This window comes from Dama dama, chromosome 5 (assembly GCF_033118175.1).
Source record: "Dama dama isolate Ldn47 chromosome 5, ASM3311817v1, whole genome shotgun sequence".
Taxonomy (NCBI): domain Eukaryota; kingdom Metazoa; phylum Chordata; class Mammalia; order Artiodactyla; family Cervidae; genus Dama; species Dama dama.
In genome coordinates, this window is record NC_083685.1 from 9608309 (window position 1) to 9633558 (window position 25250).

General features: G+C 56.5%; 1 protein-coding gene across 1 annotated transcript in view; it reads left to right on the forward strand.

Moving 5' to 3' along the window:
- The window catches only part of FAM222A (family with sequence similarity 222 member A), a 59197-nt gene extending 40375 nt beyond the window's left edge, over window positions 1–18822 (forward strand). The window contains exon 3 of the mRNA XM_061140833.1: window positions 16310–18822. Within this exon, the coding sequence (XP_060996816.1) occupies window positions 16310–17640 (1331 nt within the window). The 3' untranslated portion in view covers window positions 17641–18822. The remainder of the gene's footprint in view (window positions 1–16309) is intronic.
- Window positions 18823–25250: the final 6428 nt, after the last annotated feature.

Consider the following 25250-nt stretch of genomic DNA (forward strand, 5'->3'; position numbering starts at 1 on the left):
TTTCCTACCTCAGGCCTGAGACCCAGGGCCGCTCCCAGCTGGGCAGGGGCCCAAACAGGACCCGCCCACCCGGGGACCGTCCCCCTAATGAATGTTTGACTTTCTCATCACGGTTTTGATAAGAGAAACTTTGAGTCATGCTCCCCTGAGAGCACGGGCCAGGCAGAGGGCCCCCGGTGGCAGCATGGGGACTTGGCTGGTGCAGGGGATGGGGGTGGGGGCCTTACTCAGGGATCTGTCGTCCAAGGGGTGGGGGGGGCCCAGGCGGCTGCCCCGGGCACTCTGCGGGATCTTGGGGGAGGGGTGCAGTGCAGCCTGTCTGTGCCTCGGCCGGTCCTCTGTAGATGCGGGTACAGTGACCACCCTGCCCTCGTCCCCCTGAGCCCCCAGGGCACAGGCTCTGAGACCTGATGGTCTGGGGGCCAAATCCTGGCTGGCCCTGAAGGGGATATGTGTGTGTGGTCTTGGGTGAGCGAGTAGCCTTCTCGGGGTCTCAGTTTCCTCCGCTGTGATGTGGGAATGAGAAGAAAAGGCGAGAACCCCCAGAGCCTGGCAGCTGACTCAAACCCTCTACCTGCCCCATCTCCCCAAGAGGCTGGGGCCCCTTTCCCCACACCCAGCCCACAGAGGGACCACAGGTTCCCCAGCCTGTCTCCCCAGTTTAAAGGGGAAAGCTTCCAAGGGCTGGTGAACCCAAGAAGGTCCTGGAGCGGCTCTTCTCCCCAGTGCCCACCCCTCCTCTCCCGACTCCCACCCATCACTCCCGACCCCAAAGGCTGGAGCCAGCAGCCCCATGAGTATTCCTGCAGGTACAGCTGCTTCCACTGACACTAATAAAATACGGAAGAAACAAAGCGATTTAAAATTCCAATAAAATGAAAAACCCACCGCTGGCCACGCAGCAAATTCAATTACGTAGCTGTTGCCAAGCGCAGCCCGGGAGATGGAGGGACAGTCCAGGGCCGCCCCCACCCAGAACCGAGACAGGAGGGGACGGAGGCTCAGAGGTGATAGCCGGGACAGGGCTGGGTGGAGGCAGCCCCCTTTTACAACTGAACGAAAAACAAATAAGCTCTCAGCAAACTAGGACGCCAGGCAGCTACTTCTATTACAGAGGTTTCAACCGCAATCCACCACAAACCAACCCGAGGGCTGATAAAGTCAGAGGAGGACAAAGACCCAAGTCACTGCCTTCCCACACTGTGCGGAGGTGCTGGCCAGTTCAGCAAGACAGAGAAAATAAATTTTAAGGATAGAAAATCTGCCTGTAGTGTGGGAGACCCGGGTTCAATCCCTGGGTTGGGAAGATCCCCTGGAGAAGGGAATGGCAACCCATTCCAGTATTCTTGCCTGGGAAATCCAATGGACAGAGGAACCTGGCGGGCTACAGTCCATGCGGTGGCAGAGTTGGACACAACTGAGCAACTAAGGATTAGAAGTCAAATTGCATAGAAGTTCCAAGAGAAGAATTCAGCGAGATTCTCAGAACATCAACATACAATATAAAGAACTTACTGTGTAGCACAGGGAACTGTACTCAGCATCTTATAATAACCTATAATAGAAAAGAATCTAAAAACATATATATATATATATATAAGTATACCCAAGGATCTATGCAAATCCTTGTGTATACTTTTTTTTGGCTGCACCACATGGCTTGAGCGATCTTAGTTCCCCAACCAGGGACTGAACCCAGCCTTCGGCAGTGAAAGTATAGACTCCTAACCACTGGACCACCAGGGAAGTCCTTTGCATAAGTTTTAAATCATCTCTAGATTACTTATACCTACACAAATTACCTATACAATACTAGGTTCAGTTGAGTTCCATTGCTCAGTCATGTCCGACTGTTTGCGACCTCATGGACTGCAGCAGCCAGGCCTCCCTGTCCATCACCAACTCCTGGAGTTTACTCAAATTCATGTCCATTGAGTCGGAGATGCCATCCAACCATCTCATCCTCTGTCGTCCCCTTCTCCTCCTGCCTTCAATCTGTCCCAGCATCAGTGGCTTTTCCAGTGAGTTGGTTCTTCACATCAGGTAGCCAAAATATTGGTGTTTCAGCTTTAGCATCAGTCCTTCCAATGAACACCCAGGACTGATCTCCTTTAGGATGGACTGGTTGGATCTCCTTGCAGTCCAGGGGACTCTCAAGAGTCTTCTCCAACACCACAGTTCAAAAGCATCAATTCTTCAGCGCTCAGCTTTCTTCACAGTCCAACTCTCACATCCATACATGACCACTGGAAAAACCATAGCTTTCAATAGATGGACCTTTGTTAGTCTGCCACTGTTTCCACTGTTTCCCCATCTATTTCCCATGAAGTGATGGGACCGGATACCATGATCTTAGTTTTCTGAATGTTGAGCTTTAAAGCCAACTTCTTCACTCTCCTCTTTCACTTTCACGAAGAGGTTCTTTAGTTCTTCGCTTTCTGCCATAAGGGTTGTGTCATCTGCATATCTGAGGTTATTGATATTTCTCCTGACAATCTTGATTCCAGCTTGTGCTTCTTCATCCAGCCCAGCATTTCTCATGATGTACTCTGCATATAAATTAAATAAGCACGGTGACAATATACAGCCTTGACGTACTCCTTTTCCTATTCAGAACAAGTCTGTTCCATGTCCAGTTCTAACTGTTGCTTCCTGACCTGCATACAGGTTTCTCAAGAGGCAGGCCAAGTGGTCTGGCATTCCCATCTCTTGAAGAATTTTCACAGTTTGTTGTGATCCACACACTCAAAGGCTTTGGCATAGCCAATAAAGCAGAAGTAGATATTTTTCCGGAACTCTCTTGCTTTTTTGATGATCCAGCAGATATTGGCAATTTGATCTCTGGTTCCCCTGTCTTTTCTAAAACCAGCTTGAACATATTGAAGTTCATGGTTCACATACTATTGAAGCCTGGCTTGGAGAATTTTGAGCATTACTTTACGAGCATGTGAGATAAGTGCAATTGTGCAGTAGTTTGAACATTCTTTGGCATCGCCTTTCTTAGGGATTGGAATGAAAACTGACCTTTTCCAGTCCTGTGGCCACTGCTGAGTTTTCCAAATTTGCTGGCATCTTGAGTGCAGCACTTTCACAGCATCATCTTTTAGGATTTGAAATAGCTCAGCTGGAATTCCATCACCTCCACTAGCTTTGTTCGTAGAGAGTCTTCCTAAGGCCCACTTGACTTTGCACTCCAGGATATCTGGCTCTAGGTGAGTAATCACACCATCGTGGTTATCTGGGTCACTGAGATGTTTTTTGTACAGTTCTTCTGTGTATTCTTGCCACCTTTTCTTACTGTCTTCTGCTTCTGTTAGGTCTATACCATTTCTTTCCTTTATTGAGCCCATCTTTGCATTAAATGTTCCCTTGGTACCTCTAATTTTCTTAAAGAGATCTCTAGTTTTTCCCATCCTAATGTTTTTCTCTATTTTCTTGCACTGATCCCTGAGGAAGGCTTTCTTATCTCTCCTGGCTATTCTTTGGAACTCTGCATTCAAATGGGTATATCTTTCCTTTTCTCCTTTGCTTTTCACTTCTCTTCTTTTCTCAGCTATTTGTAAGGCCTCCTCAGACAGCCATTTTAATTTTTTGCATTTCTTTTTCTTGGGGATGGTCTTGATCCCTGTCTCCTGTACAATGTCATGAACCTCCATAGTTCATCAGGCACTCTATCAAATCTAGCCCCTTAAATCTATTTCTCACTTCCACTGTATAATTATAAGGAATTTGATTTAGGTCACACCTGAATGGTCTAGTGGTTTTCCCTACTTTCTTCAATTTAAGTCTAAATTTTGCAGTAAGGAGTTCATGACCTGAGCCACAGTCAGCTCCCGGTCTTGTTTTTGCTGACTGTATAGAGCTTCTCCATCTTTGGTTGCAAAGAATATAATCAGTCTGATTTCGGTGTTGACCATCTGGTGATGTCCATGTGTAGAGTCTTCTCTTGTGTTGTTGGAAGAGGGTGTTTGCTATGAACAATGTGTTCTCTTGGCAAAACTCTATTAGCCTTTGCCCTGCTTCTTTCCATACTCCAAGGCCAGATTTGCCTGTTACTCCAGGTGCTTCTTAACTTCCTACTTTTGGATTCCAGTCCCCTATAATGAAAAGGACATTTTTTTTGGGTGTTACTTCTAGGTCTTGTAGGTCTTCATAGAGCCATTCAACTTCAGCTTCTTCAGCGTTACTGGTCAGGGCATAGACTTGAATTACCGTGATATTGCATAGTTTGCCTTGGAAACGAACAGAGATCATTCTGTCATTTTTGAAATTGCATCCAAGTACTGCATTTCAGACTCTTTTGTTGACTATGATGGCTACTCCATTTCTTCTAAGCGATTCTTGCCCACAGTAGTAGATATAATGGTCATCTAAGTTAAATTCACCCATTCCAGTCCATTTAGTCCACTGATTCCTAAAATGTCGACGTTCACTCTTGTCATCTCCTGTTGACCACTTCCAATTTGCCTTGATCCATGGACCTAACATTCCAGGTTCCTATGCAATATTGCTCTTTACAGCGTCAGACCTTGCTTCCATCACCAGTCACATCCACAGCTGGGTGTTGTTTTTGCTTTGGCTCCGTCTCTTCATTCTTTCTGGAATTATTTCTCCACTGATCTCCAGTAGCATATTGGGCACCTCCCAACTTGGGGAGTAAATAGTTGTAAATATAACGTAAATGATATGTAGATAGTTGTAAATATGATGTAAATGCTATGAAAGTAGTTGCTAATGCGCAATAAATTCACCTTTTGCCTTTTGGAATTTCCAGTCCTCCGTTGAATCCTTGGATACAGAACCTGTGGATAGGGAGAGCTGAGTGCATATTTATAAGGGATATTAGTCTATAGTTTTTTGGTCAGTAAGATCCCCTGGAGGAGGAAATGGCAACCCACTCCAGTATTCTTGCCTGGGAAATCTCATGGACAGAGGAGCCTGGTGAGCTACAGTCCACGGGGTCACAGAGAGTCAGACACGACTGAGCAACTAAACAGCAACAACAAATACTAGCCTCACAGAAAGAGTTTACAAATGTTCCCTCCGAGTCTCTTTTTTAGAAGAGTTTGTGGGAAAACTGTCTTTAATTCTTTAAATGTTCTGTAGAATACACCAGTGAAGCCTTATCTAGGCCTGGGCTTTTCTTTGTGGGTGTTTTGGTTACTAGTTCAATCTCTCTCTTTATTATGGGTCTATAACGACTTTCTATTTTGTATTAAGTCAGTTTTGGTAGTTTGGTAGGAATTGTTCATTTTATCTAAGTTATGATACTATTACATTTACTAAGGAACCTAAATTTATTAAATATTAAGGAATCTGAATTCACAAAAAGGTAAATAAATGACCTCTATGGAGAAAAAAATTGTTTATATAGTGATAGTTTTTAAAGACCAAAATAGACTTACATCCTGTGCATGGACAGATACTCAATATGGAGAAGATTTGATCCAGTCCCTCCGTCCTAGCCATCCTGTGCCTCACCTGAAGACCTCACGTGGAAGTTGATAAAGAACAGAGGGTCAAGAACAACCAAAGGGCTTCTGATGAAGTTCGGGGCCAGTTCTGCTGTGGCTTAAGGCTGAAGCCATGCAACTAGCAAAGGGAAAGAGGGGACCGGGGCAGAGCGTCTAGAAGTGGGCAAGGCAGGCCTTGCGGATCACGGAGGGTGGGTAGGCATCGCCAGGACCGCTGGTTATCCGGATGGAGTGAATTACACTGGAGCCTTACCCAGCTATGAAAAAGTCAAGATGAACACCCACTGCCCCCCGCCCCCAACCCCCCAACCCACCGACCCGGTCTGGCCCAGAAAGATCTCGAACGCAGGCAACCAGCCTTTTCTGAGCACCGTTGGGCACCCAGCCTTCTGACACACATCCTCTCCTTTAATCCTCACTCTGGCCCCTCAGGAGGAACGGAGGCCAGGGAGCTGGGGTCCCCCAGCCTGTACCTAGGGCACCGGGAGTGACACCTGGGTCTGACCTCAAGGCCCACCGGGGCAGTGGGCTGGGGCAGGTCAAGGTGGCTGGCAACCACTCAGGGCCTCCCCACCTCCTCCCAACAGAGAGGCCGGAGAACAGCTGCTCCCCGCCCCCCTCCTGGGCGGCCTCATTAGGGATTCTGCCGGTGCCACCAGCTAATTAGTGTCGCGTTAATTGAGCATTCAGAAGGCTGCCACCTCCAAGGGCAAGAGTGTCGGCTGCAGAGGGGAATGCAGATGTGGGCCGGCTCCTCCGGGTGGGCTGGGGCCAGGCCCTCTGCCCGGGGACCCCCCAACCCCCACCTCAACACAGATAACAACCGTCCACTTCCCGAGCTTTAGGGAAGCGGCAGCAGGCGAAAACTGGGAGGGCGTGAGAAAGAAACAGCACGCACTGGAGACCCGCCGTGCCCCGGCGCCGGCACACCACCCCTCCTCCAGGAAAGCTGCAGTCAGCCCCCGTCACAGTCAGAGTGTGAGGTCCACCGAGGGGACAGGTTTGCCGGGGGAGGGCGGGCGATGTCCAGTGGCTCAATAGGAAGCCGCACTCGACTGCCCAAGGACCGGCGTCTGCCCAGTAGGCGCCCGGGCTCCCACCGTGAAGCCTGGCGCTTGGGAGCCAGAATCCTGGGCTGGGGTCCTGGCCTGGCCACCCTCCTCCCTCCACCTCCACTGGCCCCCCTTAATGGGCAGGTACCATGTACCTACCATGTACCTGCCAGGGCTGAGTACCCCGGATGCGCCCGCCCCTTCAGCCTCGTACAGATGAGAAACTGAGGCGCTCACACCCAGCTGCTGCCCAAGGTCACCCCCACGAGTGGCCGAGCGGGGCGTCAGACAGCCACGGGCCTGCCTCCAGCCGGGGTCCCGCTGCCCACCTCTCCCCTGTCTCAGCAGCGCAGCCCCCCACCCTCCACCCAGGCTCCCCCCACCTCCAACTTCTGTAAGGCAGGCTGCCGCCGAGGTCTCCCTGTAGCCACATTAAACCCCACTCAAAGGGTTGCTTTTAATTGGCTTAATATACTCGTTAATAACTGCTTCTATTTAACACACCTGTAAAAGGCCCATAACATTAACTTAATGGCAGCAACGGCTTGCTTGCACTGCCAGCCGGCCAGGCAGCCTTTCAAATTTCCCGACAAGGAGGGGCCACAGCGGGCAGGCCGGCGGGCGGCAGGGGCGGGAGCGGCCCAGGTCACAGAGGGGCCGCCTGTGTTTCTGCACACGGGATCCAGGCTCTGGCTGGCGGCTGCCCCTGCAGGCTCTCTGAGATTCGCTGGAGCCCACACCATCATCGTGCAATGCTCCCGGGGCACCTGCTATGGTTCCAGGCATTCTCTCAGGCATGAAGGTGCTGAGAAAGAGCAGGGCCTGCCCTCAAAGTCCCCCTAATCCAGCCCAAGAGACAAGCCAACAGCTATAGCAGGCGGTGCAGGGGGCAGGCAGGGAAGGCTGCCTGGAGGAGGGGGCTTCTCGGCTGAGACTAAGAGGGGCAGAGCCAGTAGACCAGGGGGTAGGTGAAGACCAGACCTCCTCTTCTTCCTCCTGGTGCATAATTCAGGCATCTACCATGTGCCAGGCACCACATGGACCATTCTACCCCACCCCAGATTTCCCTTCCAGATTAGATCCTGGGGGCACCTGGACATGGGGCACTTCTTCCCAGGGGTGTGGGGCAGGGGAGATGAACGCAAGATGAGCAGGGTGTCCGGGCCATCAGCATCAACCTGAGAGAACCCGTCCAACCGTGGCGTCCACAGTGCCCAGTGACTGACAGCAGGGGTCTGAGACATGGATGCCCGGGGCTTGAGTCCTGGCTCACAGATCCTTTCTCTGCCACCAGAAGTCTCAGACTGGTGGCGCCACTAGCCACAACACACCCACTGGTGTGTGGTGTGTCCTGCTGGTATCTGAACACTCTCAAAAGTGTTCCCCTCTGGGCATGGCACGCCTCCCCACCCCACCTCGGTCCCTGCCCCTCTAGGGCCTCCAGCTCATTTGCAATCCATCTGTCCGCCAGCGCATGCAGGGATCAGCGTCTGCAACCCCCGTCTGACTCCCTGTTCATGAACATCCCATTCCTCTTCCGAAACGCAGGGCCCACCTCCCAGGGCCTCCATGGGGCTGGCAGAAGGGTGAAGCTATGGGTGTTTGGAGCAATGCCGGGCCCAGAGGTGACCCTCAACAGGTGGGGTGGCCGGTCAGCATGCAGAGGAGGCCCGGGGACACGGTGCAGGGGACAGGGGGTGGGGGTCCTGCAGAGGGAGCACAGGGCCAGCTGGCCTAAATGCCACCCTGAGCAGCTCAGGCTTCATGCCAACGGGGGCTCACGGGAGGGTCTTACAGGGAGAGGCAGTGCGGGTTTTCATGAATTGCTCACCAACAACCCAGGCACCCCTGCGGGCAGGCACCCTTGACAGTGCTGACAACAGCCCTCCAAGGTCAGCGGTGGCAGTCTCATCCCCATTCTACGCAAGAACAAACCGAGGCTCAGAGAGGGCCGGCGGCCTGCCTGGTGTCACACAGCCAGGTGAGTGTGGCAGGCCGGGATTTGACCATGAGGCCTCCCCAGAAAGCGGCCAGCCGCCCTCTGCTCCACCCAGGAGCAGACGCTGGCCGCCGACACGGGGGGCCAGGGAGCCCCGGGCTGCTCAACCCCAACCCCACCCCCTCCAGCGGCAATTACAGAAAAGCACAGAGGAGAAGTAAAACACCTCCTTCCCAGGCCAGACACTGCTGGCATCCAGGGCTTTTCCCCTTGGTGTCTTGGTCCGACCTCCTTCGAGAGGGAAGGAGGGAGGCAGACAGCCCCCTCTGTGGCCTCTTTCCACGTCCCCACTTCCCCGTCTCATCAGAGCCCCCCGACACCCCAACTCAGGGCATGGCTGGGCTCTCCTGGGCGCTCTGTCTCCCAGGACAGTCGGGCTGCTCCCGGGGTGACCTCTTCTTGTTTCCCACCCAGGAGCTTCTGAGGGGTCGCGTTAAAACCCTCCTCAGCTCATGGCCCTTCTCTGCTCCCAGCCCTCCCACGTGGAGCAAAGCCCGGGTCCTCTCAGTGCCCCCCGCCCTGAGGCCCTCCATGCGCCCCCTGCCTCTCCAGTCCATCTCCTGCGACCACCCCTGCCAGCTCAGCTGCCCCACACGAGCCCGTCCGCTCCCCCGTCAGAGCCCACGCGGGTCACCCGCTCACCTCCTTCCGCTCTCCCGAGGGGCCACTTAAATCAGGGAAGCCTCACCGCTGACCGCTGTGTCCAGAACAGGCTCCCCCGTCCCGTCCCTCTGCATCCCCCTTGCCCAGCTGTCCCGGCTACTCTGTCTGTGTGGCAGGTCACCCCAAAGCCCAGCGGCCTCCCGCGCTGTCTCATACGCTCAGACTATAGACAGGGCATGGTGGGGTGGGGTGTCTGCGCCTTGATGTCACTGGGGACGGGGTTGAGGGGAGGCAGCCCTGCTGAAGACTCAGGCCCAGGCTGGAATCTTCGGAAGGCCTGTTGTTGTTCAGTCACTTAGTCATGTCTGACTCTTTGCGACCCCATGGACTGCAGCACGCCGGGTCTCCCTGGCCCTCACCATCTCTCGGAGTTTGCCTAAGTTCATGTCCATTGAGTCGGTGATGCCATCCAACCATCTCATCCTCTGCCGCTCTCTTCTCCTTCGGCCTCCAATCTTTCCCAGCATCAGAAGGCCTGCACCTTCATAAATCAGGTGGTGGATGCCAGTTTTCAGGGCTTTGGGGCACTGAAACACCCAAACGTGGCTTCTCCACGTGGCCCGAGCTTCCCAGACCAGGAATGGACATCCTGAGAAGCAGAGATCCACTGGATCTCCGGGTGGAAGCCAAATATACCTTTAGGACTGAGCCATGACACTCACCAGCACCATTTCTGCTACCTTCATTCATTAAAATCGAGTTGCTTAGTTCAAGTGGAGGAAAGTTAGGCTCCGCTGCCCCTGGGGAGAAGTGCCAAAGAACTCTGGGTGTGTTTTAAAACCACTGCACCTGGGGACTTCCCTGGCGGCCCCATGGTTAACACTCTGCGCTTCCAATGCAAGGGGGCACCGGTTCAATCCCTGGTCAGGGGGGTACTAAGATTCCACATGCCGCTCAGTGTGGCCAAAATAAAATAATAAGAAGAAAAAATAATATTGTTGAGAAATTGCCTGACTTAGAGTCCTGTAGAACTTCAGGTTAAACTACCTTTAAAAAAAAAGAAAAAAAAAAAGCCGACCACATCTGCGGTCTCCTTCACGGGGCTGTCGCTGCCTGACACATACGTTACTGTCTGTCTCCCTGAACTGGGGCTTCCCTGATGGCTCAGCGGTAAAGAATCCACCTGTCAATGCAGGAGACGTGGGTTTAATCCCTGGGTCAGGAAGATCCCCTGGAGAAGGAAATGGCAACTCACTCCAGTGTTCTTGCCTGAGAAATCCCATGGACAGAGGAGCCCGGCAGGCTACAGTCTATGGGGTCGCAGAGAGTGGGACATGACTAAGTGACTAAACCATCACCACTGCCCCCGCCTAGCTCCAAGAGGGTAGACACTTCAGCTTTGCCGCTGCTTGTCTCCAGGCCCAGAAAGGAGGGGCTGTGGGCAGGAGGGGCTCGGGAAATAACCAAGGCACTCCGGCCTGGGCCGGGGCTCATCTCCACGGGGCTGTCTGTGGCTTCATTCCTCCCAAGACCCAACTCTCACAAGGGTGGAGACTAGTGGGTAACAGGCGCTCCCAGGCTGGGCAGGTTCCTTCTGGCCAACCACAGCCTCGTCGTGCGTTCAGCAAGGCTTCCCTGAACAGTGGACAGGCCAGCTCCGGGAGCCCTGTCTGCTGGGGGAGCAGGATGAGCCCAGGGCAGGCGGCATCTGCCTGCAGCCACACCAGACAACCACCAAACCTTCGTCGGGGTCCCCTGACCCAGCTCGGGGAACCCAGGAAGGTAAGGCCTGTAGGGCCACAGGTCCCTTCCTCTGCCCCCTCCCCCTGGGCAGGCGGCCCCGGGCAGAGCTCCCCTGGACATGTGCTCGCCTTTGGGTGACCCTTCACTGTGTAGAAGCCCACCACAGACAGCTGGTTTGGCTGGTTGCTCTGGGAGAGGCCTTTTTTGTGCCATGATATTTGTCAGAACGGGGCTGTGCAATGCCCCTGAACGCTAGCAGCTGGGCTCACCTCCAGGGGAGGGTCTGGAGCCTCTTCCTAGCGGGGCTCGGAGGCCCCGCCTGGCCCGAGTGGCCAGGAACACCCCCACCCCCAAGCCGCAGCCACTGTCCTCTGCTGGGCAAGGCTGCATTTGAGGCCCCAGGTGGCTCTGGAGAAAGCCCTTCAGGAACAAGGTGTGAAGCAGTAGGGGCTGCGGATGCCAGGGCTCACAGGGCGTGGTGATCATGCCAGGTGTGGAACAGGGTGACTCTGGCCCGTGGTCACCTGAAGGCGAGCACGTGTCCAGGGGAGGTCTGCCTGGGGCCACCTGCCCGGTCACATGTCCTTGGACGGGACGCCTCCCGCCTCTCTGAGCCTCCAGGCTGACTTGATGGTCCCTCCTCAATACTATCTGCCTCCCAAGTCTATGGAAGAAGACCGGGGCAGGGGAGCCTCCTGGGTCTCCCGGCCTCAGCTGGGGCCCGCCTTGGGGTACAGGGGGAGGTGATGATGATGTGGAAGCCGAGCCCCAGCTCTGCCCTTGCCGGCTGTGTTTCGGGGAGGTCCCATTTCCTTCCTCTGTAAGATGGGGACCCGGATCAGTTACCTACTGCTGTGTGGCAAGTCGCTCCAGAACTTAGTGGCTTAAAGCAGGGGTCCCCACCCTCCGAGATTTAATGCCTGATGATCGGAGGTGGAGCTAATACTAGAAATATAGTGCACAGTACATGTAATGAGCTCAAATCCTCCCGAAATTACCCCCGCCCCCAGCCCTGTCCCAGTCTAGGGAAAACTTCTCTTCCACGAAACTGGTCCCTGGTGCCAGAAAGGCCAGGGACCGCTGGCTCAAACGGGTCAGTCGTTACATACTGTCTCTCCTGGTTTCTGTAGATCAGGAGCCCCCTAGCTGGTAGCTCTGGTCTGTGTCTCTCGTGAGGCTGCGGGCAGATGTCGGCAGGGGCTGTAGTCACCCGAAGGCCTGCCCAGGGCTGGAGGACTTGCCTCCCCAGGATGCCTCACGTGGCTGCCGGGCCTCCCCGCAGGCTGCTCCTATGTCCGCACGGGCGGAGCAAGTGATCCTGCCCTGGACGTCTCGCCCCTTCCCTTCCCTGGTATCTCGCAGGCCACCCGGGTCAGCCCCATCGGAAGTGGAAGGGCATGCACACCGCGAGGCAAGAACCACCGGGGTCTGGGGACAGGTCTTGGAGGCTGCCTGCCAAATGCCACCCCTTGTCTGCTGCCTTATCTGTGGACGGGGACCGCCTCCCAACCCCTGGGAGCCTGCAAACAAGAGGCGCGGGGCAAAGCTGTAGGCCCGGAGCCTCGCACATACTAAGCGCTCACAGAGGACAGCCTCTCTCGGGGTACCACCGCCATCGGCTCCCACAAACGCTGGAGGGACCCCGACTGGCTGAGGGCCCTGCTGACCTGCGGGGGGCCAGGCGGGTCCCTTCTGTCCATGAATGGAAACGAGAAACAGGCATTGCCGTTTTTTTTTTTTTTTTCGTTTCCTTCTTCTTCTTAAGGTTTTAAACACCTAATTTATTCCATCCATTAGATAGATTTTGTAGATTTAATCATTTTCACAGTTGGTGGCTCATTGGATACTCAAGATAAACTCCAAATGAAAGTATAATGGTGAGGACAAATGAGTTTTCACACCACAATGGCAGAAACTTGCTTGGGAAGAGAGTTTAAGGGGAACAAAAATACATACAGATATCATTTTTTTCCCCCGGCAGCAGCTTTTGCTGACTATAGTAGGTTACCACAGTTAATTTCACCAGTTTTGTTCATCTGTAAAATTGCATAAAAGTGACATTTTTGTGCTCATTATAGCAACTGCTGATTTATGGCTGGTAAATGAAGAACTGGGCCCTTTTTTGTGGGACTCTCCGAGCGGCGCTAAGTGCCCATGAAATTGCTTGTATAATGTAGTTTAAATCCAATCTCAGAGAAAGATTCCCCCGTTGGCCAAAGTGACATTTCCATTCTCCACACCGAGTTTATTTTAGGCCACTTGGGGGGGGGTGGGGGCGGTTGCCCCAGGCAGGGTCAGGATGGGGGACCTGGGGTCAGCTCCCCGCCCTGCTCTCATTGGGGCCACAGGGATGGGTGGGCACTCTGTCACCAGCCGCCTCCTTCCCCGCTGCCCTGCCCAGCTCAGGGCAGAGGAGCACGGTCCTCCTGATACACGGTCTTTCTGCCCTGCCCCTCCCCAGCCGAGAACCTTCCAGGGCCGCCAGGCCTTGGCCCAGGGCTCCCGACAGCACGGCTGACCCCGCATCCAGGCAGTTCCTTGTGGCCGGGTCTCTGTCCTGGGCACCGCGTCCCTGACCGGTACCCACGAGAGGCCATAGGGCCCCCTCCCCACGTTAGGACGACAGAACTCGTCTGCGGACGACACAGCCATTGTGCCCTGGGGACAGAACCATCGGGAATTCCTGCCCCACGGTGAAGAGGCCCTGCTCGGGGCTGACGCCCTCCTGAGCGGCCCGGGGTGGCCTCTCCTCCCCGCACGCCTCCCTGTGATGCTGCTCCTGCTCTGGTTCATCGTTCCCACGGGGGCAGGCCGCCTCGCCTCCGCACCTTTGCCTGTGTGACTTCTGCCTGGAATCCGTTCCTCTCCTCCTTCCTCACCCCTTCAGCCCTGCCCCAGCAGAGACGCTCTTCTCTTCCAGAAAGCTGTCTCTGGAGCCCCCGGGGGTGAGGCTCCCTGTGTGTCCCCATCATAGCACGCGGTTTGCTCAGATTGGCTGTGAGTCCTCGAGGGGGTCTGCCTGCCAACGCGGGAGATGTGGATTCGATCCCTGAGTCGGGAAGATCCCTGGGAGAAGGGAATGGCAACCCACTCCAGTGTTCTTGCCTGGACATAGGAGCCTGACAGGCTACAGTCCTTGGGGTCACAAAGAGTCAGACACAATTTAGCGACGGAGCACATATGCTCACATCTCGAGGGGTTGGGGGTGAGGCTTGGGGAAGGTGGGATGTGGCGGGTGACCTTCCCATTGGTGGGGAGGTGGTGGGGCTTGCAGTCTGTCCCAGCCACGATGCCAGGCCCACCTGTGCACACACCCTGCCCCTTCCTCTCCCGGGAAGACCCTTGTTGTGCCAGGCAGACAGGGAGGGTCTTAACACACGTGGAGAGACCCACTTCTGCTGAGGCTCTGCCACCTGATTTGTTAAACCTCACAGCGGCCAGGGGAGGCAGTGTTAGCAGCAGCATAAACCCATTTTACAGGTGAGGAAACTGAGGCTCAGGGTGGTGAACCCCTCCCTCCCCTCCCCCAGGACTCACTGTTGGGCTCCAGGGGATGCCCTTGGCGGGGTGGTGGGGGGGGAGGCAGTGCGCCGTGAAACCTTGTTGGGTCCTCCTTGCCCAAGGGCCCGGCCAAGTCTCGGTCTCCCAGCACCTGCTGTCCACTGCACCCCCGGTGGGCCCCTTGGCATGGACGTTCCCCGAGGCCACCCTACAGACCTGGCACAGTCATCCCCATTCCATAGGTGGGGAAACTGAGGCTCAGCCAGACCAACTACTTGTCCAGGACCACAGAGTCCCACAAGCAGGCAGGACCCCACCCAGGCTGCCAGCTCCAAAGCCCTGGGTCTCTCCACCTGCCTCCTGCAAGCCCCTCGCCTCCCTCCCCACCCTAGAGAGGGCCTCGGACAGCGCTGAGCAAGGTCTCGGGACCGGGAGGGACTTGGGTGGGGAGACGGGGGTCTGCCCACCAGCCACCTGCTTCCCCCCACTGACAGTGGGGACAGCTGGCCTGTCACACAGAGGACACCCTTGGGGGAATCCCCTAGTGGTCCACTGGTTAGGACTCGGCGCTTTCACTGCCGAGGGCCTGGGTTCAATCCCTGGTCACGGAACTAAGACCCCACGTGCCGCATAGCATGGTCCAAAAAATAAATAAAAAGTTTAAAAATAGAGTGACCCTTCAGCTGAGAGGCTGATGGCCCAGATAAAAAGGCCAGGGCTGCCACACTAGTCTAGCAGGTGACAGGTAGACCAGGGAGGGGACGGGCAGCCATCAGGGCAGAACCGTCCTCCCCGGCCGCCTGTTGGTTGAATGATGGACCGTAAGCACCAGGACAAAAGCCAACAGCGGCAGCTCGCCCCACGCCAGGCACGTGCTGGGAGCGACCCACGGAACCCTCCCTGAGGCTGCGGGTCGTCATCACCCCATTCTATAGACGAGGAAAGGGGGGCACTGAGAGAAGGGAAGGGGCAGAAGGAAGGAACACCCACAAGGGGTGTTACGATGAAATATGGCGCCAGGAGGGTGGGGTGGAGGGGTGGAGCCCCCAGAACACCCAGTGTGGCGGTGGGGGTGGGGGGGTTATGTGCAGAGCTGGCAGGAGATGCGGGTTCGATCCCTGGGTTGGGAAGATCCCCTGGAGGAGGAAATGGCAACCACTCCAGTATTCCTGCCTGAGAAACTCCATGGACAGAGGAGCCTGGTGGGCTACAGTCCATGGGGTCGCAAAGAGCCAGATACGACTGAGCCACTTAGCACGCACGCGCACACACCAGAAATGACCCAAACGCCACCAGCAGTAGGAAGGACGAGCAGAACATGTCCTGCAGTCACACTGCAACACCCCTTGGCCACAGCTCCCCCGATGAACCTGAAAAAGTAACCTGGAGTGGGACAGACGGGACAGTGTATGATCCCCGCTCACCTGTGCTGACACCAGGAGCGGTCAGGAGTTCAGAGGGCCGTCCCCCTTGGTCCCCTTGCTGTGGTTCCTGTCTGAGGGCGGGCATAGGGGCTGCTCGGGGGACTGGCCACCGGCCCCCCCTTCCCTGACCTGAGTGCCACACGAGTGTGTTCCGTGTGTGAAAATGCAGCAAGTCTGTGATGAGTGCAGTTTCCTTGATGTACTTTGCGCTGTGATGCAAAGCTTAAAAATTTAGAAACGGATGCTTTCCCAGAGGTCCAGTGCTTTAAGACTGTGCTTCCAGCTGCAGGATCCCTGGGTTCGATCCCTGGTCGGGGAACTAAGATTCCACATGCCATACTGCCCTTTTTTTTTTTTTTTAACTTAAAAAATTTGAATGAATGAAGGAGCAAGTGAGGGGCTGGAAAAAACAAAGGAGGGGCGCCTGGGGAGCCCTTCCAGGGAGCCATAGGGGGTGCAGCCTGCAGGCCGGCCCTCACCTGTGCATCCTCCCCTCCCCATGTGCCCCTGCAGGCGAGACGGTGGCCAGCTCCATGCATTCCTCCCGCTACCCGAGCCCGGCCGAGCTGGACGCCTACGCCGAGAAGGTGGCCAACAGCCCGCTCTCCATCAAGATCTTCCCCACCAACATCCGCGTGCCCCAGCACAAGCACCTCAGCCGCACGGTCAACGGCTATGACACCAGCGGCCAGCGCTACAGCCCCTACCCGCCGCACACGGCCGGCTACCAGGGCCTGCTGGCCATCGTCAAGGCGGCCGTGTCCTCCAACTCCGGCGCGGCCGCGCCCACCGGGCCCGCCAAGAGCGTGCTCAAGAGCGCCGAGGGCAAGCGGACCAAGCTGTCGCCGGCCGCCGTGCAGGTGGGCGTCGCGCCCTACCCGGCGCCCAGCACGCTGGGGCCCCTGGCCTACCCCAAGCCGCCCGAGGCGCCCGCCCCGCCGCCCGGCCTGCCCGCGGCCGCGGCCCCCGCCGCCGCCGTCATCCCCCTGCCCGGCCGCGGCCTGCCCCTGCCGCCCTCCAACCTGCCCTCCATCCACAGCCTCCTCTACCAGCTCCACCAGCAGTGCCAGGCCCCCGGCGCCGCGCCCGCCGCCTGCCAGGCCGTGCCCGGGCCCCCGCCCAGCCCGGCCAAGCACGGCCCGGTGCCCGGCTTCCCCCGCGCCGCCTACTCGGCCACGGCCGGCCCGCCCGAGTGCCGGAAGGGCGCCGAGCTGGGCCAGGGGAGCACGCCGGCGGCCTTGACATTGGCCGGGGCCGCCAAGCCCGCGGGCTACGCGGACGGCGGCCTGGATTACCTGCTGTGGCCCCAGAAGCCGCCCCCGCCGCCGCCGCCGCCGCCCCCCCAGCCCCTGCGGGCCTACGGCGGCGGCGCGCTGGCCAGCAAGTCCCCCGAGGCCTGCGGGGGGCGGGCATACGAGCGGGCCAGCGGGTCGCCCCTCAACTGCGGCGTGGGGCTGCCCGCCAGCTTCACCGTGGGCCAGTACTTCGCCGCCCCCTGGAACAGCGTGCTGGTGACCCCCACCAGCGACTGCTACAACCCCGCGGCTGCGGCGGCGGCGGCGGCAGCGGCGGCAGCGGCGGCGGCGGCCGGGACCGAGCTGGGGCCGGGGGCGGCCCGGGAGCTGGCGGGGCCCCCGGCCGAGACCCTCTCGGGCCTGCCCAGCAAGAGCGTGTGCAACACGGCCGTGCTCAGCAGCAGCCTGCAGTCGCTGGAGTATCTCATCAACGACATCCGGCCGCCCTGCATCAAGGAGCGCATGCTGGGCAAAGGCTACGAGACGGTGGCAGTGCCGCGGCTGCTCGACCACCAGCACGCCCACATCCGCCTGCCGGTCTACAGATAAGGGCGGCGGCACCCGCACGGACCGACGGGCAGGGCGCCGAGGAGGCAGGGGTGGGCGGGGACAGGCAGGCCGCAGAACAGGGTGGGCGGCACGCGGGGCGGTGGGGATGGGGACAGCCCGGCCCTGGGTCCGAGTGCCCTCCACCCCGATGCCCACAGGGAAGCCAGGCTGGCGGCCCGCCAGCTGCCGCCGATGGGGAGTTGGCCAGGTGACCTCTCGCTCGCCGACGCCCCTCCCCACCATCCGCTGCCCCGGCCCGCCCCCCCGGGGAGGCCTAGGGGCAGCCGCCCCCCAGGTCCATACCTCCCTCCATCCAAGCTGGCGGAGGCCGGGAGAGAAAAGAAGCGGTTCTTCCCGGCTGTCCAGGAGAGGGGCTCAGGCCGCAGTGGGGCACAGGAGGAAATGTGATGGTCTGGGGGCGGGGGTGGGATCGGAGCAGGCCCCTCTCCCCAGGCTTAGCTCCTCCCTCTTGAGGTCCCAGTCTCCAGGAGAAAGAGCTACTCCCAGTGAAGATCAGACTACAAGAGGCTCCGGAGAATGCTGGTCCCCCTGCTCCTCCCCTTCTAGACCCTCTTGCCTTCCCCACCATGCCTTCCCCACAAAGAATCCCATCTCCATTCTCCAAACCCTGGACCACCACCTTCCCCCTTCCCAACAGGACCTCTTGTGGGGGGGCTGCCGGGCACAATTGTGCAGGTTGTGTACTGCACAAGGGCAAACTCATCCAAGGAGACGTCATTTGCATCCTAGACGTGTATGTTTATGACGGCAAATTTTCTGAATCTCGAGGAAGGGGCAGCATTGACCTATTCGCACAAAGGCGCCATAGGGGCTAACAGTGTCAGAGGGCTCAGACCCTGCTTCCTTCAGGGGTCCTCCCAGGAGCCAGTGCCAGGGCAACCTGCTGGTTTTATCTGGGAGATCCAATCCACCCCCTTTTCCTGCAAGCCACCCTCCAAGGCCTGCCCCACACCACTTGGGAGGGGAGAATCAGGCAGGCATGGGGGAGCCCCCCATTAAGTCCCTAAGGCCCAATTTCCCCAAGTCCTGGCCCCTCTGGCACTCTGGAAGCGGTACTGTATCTCTCTCCAAGGCCTGTTCAAGCACTAAGTGCATTTACGAATCTCTGAGAATGTTTTTTTTTATATACTAAAATTGACCATTATATTCTACTGTGAGAAGTACGGTCTGCACTATATTGTTTTAAAAACGAAGAGAAAGAAAAAAAAAGGAAAACACAGATGGTGTCTCAGCTGTGGGATTGTTTCGTTAAGCTCTTGTGTTTGTCCGTTCTTCCTTCCTCCACGGCCCCCAGCCCTTCCCCCGCCAGGAGTAAATCGGGCTGTCTTCTTCCCCGATGGGGCTCGGAGCCCTGGGGAGCAGGACGGGAGCCTCCTGGCACCCCCTCTGGTGGGCCACTTTGCAGGCGATATTTCACTTGCTGCCCTAGGTCTTCTGACCCCGTTAACGTGTCAGCCACTCACCAGGGCCAGCGATCGGTCCATAGGGCAGCCGAGACAGAGCTGAGCCTGGGCCCCTCTGGCTCATTCCCTGAGGGGTATGGAGGTGGGCTGGAGTTGGTGCCCCCTGCGTCACTAAACTCCCTCCTCAGTGCCTGGCACCCTCTGTGCTTCCCCGGAGGCAGTGTGACTTGGGGACAGGCCAAAGTGGCTGAGCAGTGGCCATCTCCTTGGCCAGCCCCAGCACATACCCACCCCGTGCCCCGGGGGCCTGGGGATGTCTAGGAGACCACCCTTGCCCCGGGATGCTCAGCGTGTATCCGGCGCTTACTGGGCATTCTCCTATACACAGCATCTCTTGGGAGCCTCGCCACTGCTTGTAAGGTGTGCTGTGCCAAGTCACTTCAGTGGTGTCTGTCTGTTGTGACCCCATGGTCTGTAGCCCGCCAGGCTCCTCTGTCCATGAGGATTCTCCAGGCAAGAATACTGGAGTGGGTGGCCATCCTCTCCTCCAAGGGATCTTCCCCACCCAGGGATGATCTTGCATCTCTTAAGCCGACTGCATTGGCAGGCGGGCTCTTTACCACTAGCACCACCTGGGAAGGAAGCTTGTAAGGTAGGGGGTGTTCTAGAGGAAGAAGCTGAGGCTCAGAGATGTGAAGTGACCTGCCTGAGGTCACACCGCAAGTCTGCAGAAAGTTGGGATTCAAACCCCACAGCATACACTCTTATTCACATCCTGTCCCCTCCTTCCTCCCTGACCTGCTGGCCCAATGTCTGAACAGAGGGGAACAGGGGCTGTCCCCAGTCTCATTCAGGCCTGCCCTCTCATGCATGGAGTCCGTCTGGATGCATGGCAGGGTTTGGGGAAGAAGAGGGACAGAGGGGACACCCTGGATGTGACCTTGCAGTGGGGACATCCACCTCCCTAAGGCCAGGCCCCAGAGCCTGGTAGCACATGGAGGCTTCAAGAAGAGGCTGTGTCCAGGGCAGGACCCAGGCCCTTCTGAGCTGGGTCAGTGAGCCAGACTTGTCACCAGGACCTGAAGAGCAGGAGCAGGGGTCCGGCTGGGTGACAGGCTAGGGGAGCTATCGCTGCATGAAAGGCCACTGGTGGTGGTTGTTTAGTCATTAAGTTATGTCTGACTTTTTGAGACCCTGTAGACCATGGCCCACCAGGCTCCTCTGTCCATGGGATTTCCCAGGCAAAAATACTGGAGCGGGTTGCCATTTCCTTCTCCAGAGGATCTTCCTGAACCAGGGATCAAACCCATGTCTCCAGCATTGGCAGGTGGAGTCTTTACCACCGAGCCACCAAGGAAGCCTTAAGGCCACTGGGCGTGATCACAGACAGGATGCAAAGGAGCGCTGACCTCATGTAACCGAGTTTCACAACAGCCCTCAGGTCATAATAAGATCATCCCCATTTTACAGATGAGGACACAGAGGATCTGAAAAACAGTCACAAGGAGAATAAGAGGGAGGCAGGTTCAGGCATCAGGCCCCACACTTGGGGCTAGGCTGCCCCCAGATATTCTACCTTCATGCATCCCTGAAGCTCACCAGGGGCATCGCAGGGAGCATGCCCTGGGTACAACTCCATAGGTACTTTAAGTGACCCAGAACCAGTCCATCCCCAAAGAGGGCAACGCCAGAACCAGGGATGGAATTCAAGGAGACCACAGTGTGGGTACTATGGGAGAGGACAGAGCAGGTTCAGCACTGGAGGTGGGCCACCCCTACGGCCACCTCAGCACCAATTCTAGGTAGCCCGGGTCCTGGGCCCACCAGCAGGCCTGCCAAGCCAGGGGACAGAGACTGCAGCCACCGTCCAGGCCAGGTCCCTGACATCCGGGGTGAGGACCCGTCCCCTATCAGAGGAAAACCTCCTGTCCCCTCTGCAGGCTGAGTGAGGAAGCAAGTAGGTGGGGCCACGGAGCACAGCCAGTCCAGGCCTGACCCCAGGATCCAGCTGGGGTTCTCACTCCATCCTAGCACCAGCTCCCTGGGTGCCTTGGCCGGGTTTCTTCTCCCTGGGAGCTGAGGGAGCTGAGCTCAAAGGGCCCTCCAGCCTCGTTAAAACCACATAGAGGAGCAGTGCAGGTGATAATGATGTTATCACTTCAATTACCGACAGCCCTGTTACTGCAGGCAGACAGGCCCCAAGGCTCAGCGCTAAGTAGTAGGTAGGTCTCACCACATTCAGGTGTGCGTGGTATACTTGAGGCCAACAAGACCAGAGAAGGGCGATCACTTTGCCTAACGTTGCACAGTTGAGGATGGAGCTCAGAGAAGGGGGCGGGGGCAGAACACCGGCCTTCTGATTCAGAATCGAAGCTCTTAACTGCTATGCAGACTAAAACCACCACCGACCCCGAACAAGGCTTGTGTGGCTCCAGAACGCAGGTCCAGCCTTGGTTCCCGCGCCTTGCGCTTCTGGGACCTCCTGTGGGTGCCGGAGACAGAGAGGAGCCGCCTGCTCCCCTACCAGGGCTGCCCGCCTTCCCTTTATAAGGACACCAGAAGCATCTCCCTCTCTGGGTGGCTGTCTGGGCATCATCCCTAGTTACAGCTGAGCTCTCTAGTTCCATAGCCATGCGCTGGAACCATGTATATTACTACCAGTTCCCATCATAACAACAGTTGAAGATCACTCCATCTTCCAGAGGCCTCACATGCGCGGGAGGGCTTCGGCAAACCTTTAAGTGCGGGGGAGTCCATGGCGGGGACACTCACCTTTGCGGGGTGGCTCCATGTCTTCTGGTCTCATCCCAACCTTTAGATCCTGCCCCTATTTCCGCCTCCGCAGCGCTGAGCTGCACCTGGGACTCCACGTGCCCTGCGCCCGGGTTTCCCCTACCTGCGCTATAGTGCGCATGCGCGTCCTGGGAGTCTTTAAAGGGCCCACGCAGTCGCTACGGGGCCCCCTTCGCTGGCCACTGGAAGGTGGGGCCCAGCCACGGTGGGTGGGCAAGCCCGGGGAACAAAAGGTTTTTTTGTTTAAGTCACCACTTGCTCACCAGAGAGTGGCAAGGGGAGAGGAGGAGGCAGGAGGCAGACAAACTGGCCCAGCTCCCATAGACTCAATGTGTGGCCCTGGGCCTCGGTCAGAAGGAGTGGTGGTGGCATTTGAAGGGCTGGGACAGCATCAGGTGATGCGTGACCAGGAGGACAGGGCAAATTGGTGCTGTAAGTGGGACCCCCCCCCCGCAAGAGCAGTGGGTACCAGGGGTTCCAGTCCTGAGGCTGCCTCCTACCAGCATGTGGCCTTTGGCAAGTGACTGCCTCTCTTTGAGCCACCTGTTTCTCAAGTGTAAAGTGAGCCTGCTATTACAAACCACGTGCCACATGGGGCTGAATAGGGGGAAAGGGTCGTCAAGTCCGTGGGGCTTCCCTGGTGGCTCAGTGGTGAAGAATCTGCCTGCAATGCAGGAGACCTGGGTTCAATCCCTGGCTCAAGAAGAGGCCCTCAAGAGGGTATGGCAGCCCACTCCAGTATTCCCACAGTATTCCCACGTGGAGAGTCCCATGGACAGAGGAGCTTGGCGGGCTGCAGTCCACGGGGTCGCAGAGTCAGACAGGGCTGAGTGACTAAGCAGCAGCAATCAAGCCCGCTAGGCGGCATGGAGCCTGTTCTGAAGGTGGATTATTTCTGTCATCACCAGAGGCTGATTTCACACTGGAAAGTGGGTTTCTAGGTTAAAAGAGTTTGAGAAACCGAGGCCTGGTTCACCCTCCAGCACCTTGGAGATGTATATTAGCATATTATTTACACATGGATTTAATATGCTAAATCATATTAGCATATTAAAGGTTCTGAAAAGTCCTGCAGGGGAGATGTGCATGCGTGCGTGCTCAGTCACTTCAGTTGTGTCCGACTCTCTGCGACCCCATGGACTGTAGCCCGCCCGTGGGGCTTCTCCAGGCAAGAATACTGGAGTGGGTTGCCATACCCTCCTTCAGGGGATCTTCCCAAGCCAGAGATCAAACACAGGTCTCCTCCACTGCAGGCGGATTCTTCACCATCTGAGCCACCAGCGAAGCCCAAGAATATTGGAATGGGTAGCCTATCCCTTCTCCAGAACTTTCCAACCCAGGGATCGAACCCACATCTCTTAGGTCTCCTGCATTAGCAGGTAGGTTCTTTACAACTAGAGCCACATGGGAAGCCCACAGGGAAGACACCCTTCCAGATTTAGCCCAGCATTTCCCTAACTTTTTCCTATCAGCTAAGTTTTTGTTTGTTTCTGTTAGTGTCCCAAGGAACAAACGGGACTTCAGGACATACTGAGCCCTAATTTGTGTTGCAAGTGGGGAAACTAAGTCTCCTCTCCCCACTGGGCCTCAGTTTCCCCATCTGCAATGGGTTTGCGGCAGAGCCGGAACTGGGATCCAGACCTGCCCTGGAGTGGCTGGGCCTCACGTCCTAACTGGTCTTAGTCCACCGCGTTGAGCTGGGCCCCAGAGGGGAAAGACCCCATCGAGAGAGAGAAGCCCTCATTTGAGAAGTTGGGATGACGTCCTTATTTTGAAAATGAGAAAGGGGAGGTTCAGAGGAGGGAGGCAACTTGCCTGAGGGCACACAGCAACTAGGTCCTAGACTCCCCAGAGGCAGAGACGCCTTTTTCACCTTGTGGGAGTGGTAATGGTGGGGTTTCCTCCGTCTGGAGCTTCTGCCTCACCTCTTGGGGAGCTCACACGAGGGTCTCCTCCTGGACCGTGGCGCCAGGTTCCAAGCTTCCGTAAGGCCTCCTCTGAGGAGGCTCCCGGGTGTGACTACAGCAGCCTCTGGTGGCCAGTCTCCACAACCAGCTGCCCCACCCTGTAGCAGCCAAAGGCAGATCTGTGGGATCCAGTGAGTATATCCTAGACTGTGGGGTTCTCAGATAGAGCAGGAGGCTCTCTGATGTCACCGAGAACCTTGAGATGCAGAGACAACTCTGAGCTCAGATATGGGGACATGGGTTTGAGTCCCAGCTCCACTTAACCTGTCCTGTTTTCATCTGTTAGAAACCATCAACAGCCTGTGGAAAAAAAAGAAAGTCCTTGTGCTGTGGAAAGGCCAAATAGATAAGACTGAAGAAAAAAAAACCACACAATCCTGCCACCTCTCAGCAGGGGTCTCCTTCTAAGACAGAAGGTTCAAATGCTGAGTCCACCACATCCAGGCTGTGTGTACTTAAGCAGATGCATTTACTTCATTGAGCCTCACTTTCTTCATCTGTAAAATAGGCAGAAAAGTTTGTTCTTGTGTCTTCATGATTTTGGCAGAGTAATAGGAAACCCTGATTCTTTGGTATAGATGAGGAAAAAAATTGCTATCTCAATCATAAGAAACCCTAAGGTAGGGTGGCTCCAGAGTTGCTTGATTCAGTAGCACAATGGTGAGATCAAGGACCCGTGTCCTTTTCTTCTTTCTGCTCCACTAAGCCCCTTCATGGTCACAAAACGGCTGCTACAGTTCCAGGCATCACAACCAGTCCTGATGGGGCCCAGCGAAAAAGAAGACAGTGTTTCTTATATTTCTCTTATTTCCCCAAAATTCCTCCTCCTTCAGCACTTTCTCTTTTGTCTCACAGTCCAGAACTCATTCACGTGGCTATTTCTATACCAGTACCCAGTAAAGGAAATAGAATCACAGTGGTGGGTGTGCCTGGGGAAAGCCCGTGATTGTCGAGCAGAGTGGAGAACCCTGAACAAAATGAGGTGCTGTGAATAAGGAAGAGAGGGTGACTTCCAGAGAGGCATCCACACCAATTCATAAGCACTCACACGTAGTTCCTGAGATATGAATGCCAAACACGGAGCACAGCACCTAACACACGGAAGATGCCTTACGTGTGCTCATTTGTCCCCTCCTTTTTGTGTTTCCCTCCAAAGTCACAAGACTCCCAGCCTGGCCTCTCCTGACCCAGCCTCCTGCCCACCTTCCCTGGGGCCTGGGTCTCTACTGCCCAAGGCGGCTTCTACTCTGTCCTCTGGCTCCATCACCACCACCTCCTTTTGTTTCTGTCCCAAAAGCTTGGGATGAACAAGGATCTCCTCATTGTTCCCCAGGACTTCAGATTCCTACAAAATAAAAAGCGGGAGGTGCTTGATTCTCATGCAAATGCTTTCTCCAAGGAGTCAAAAATTAATAACAGCATGAAC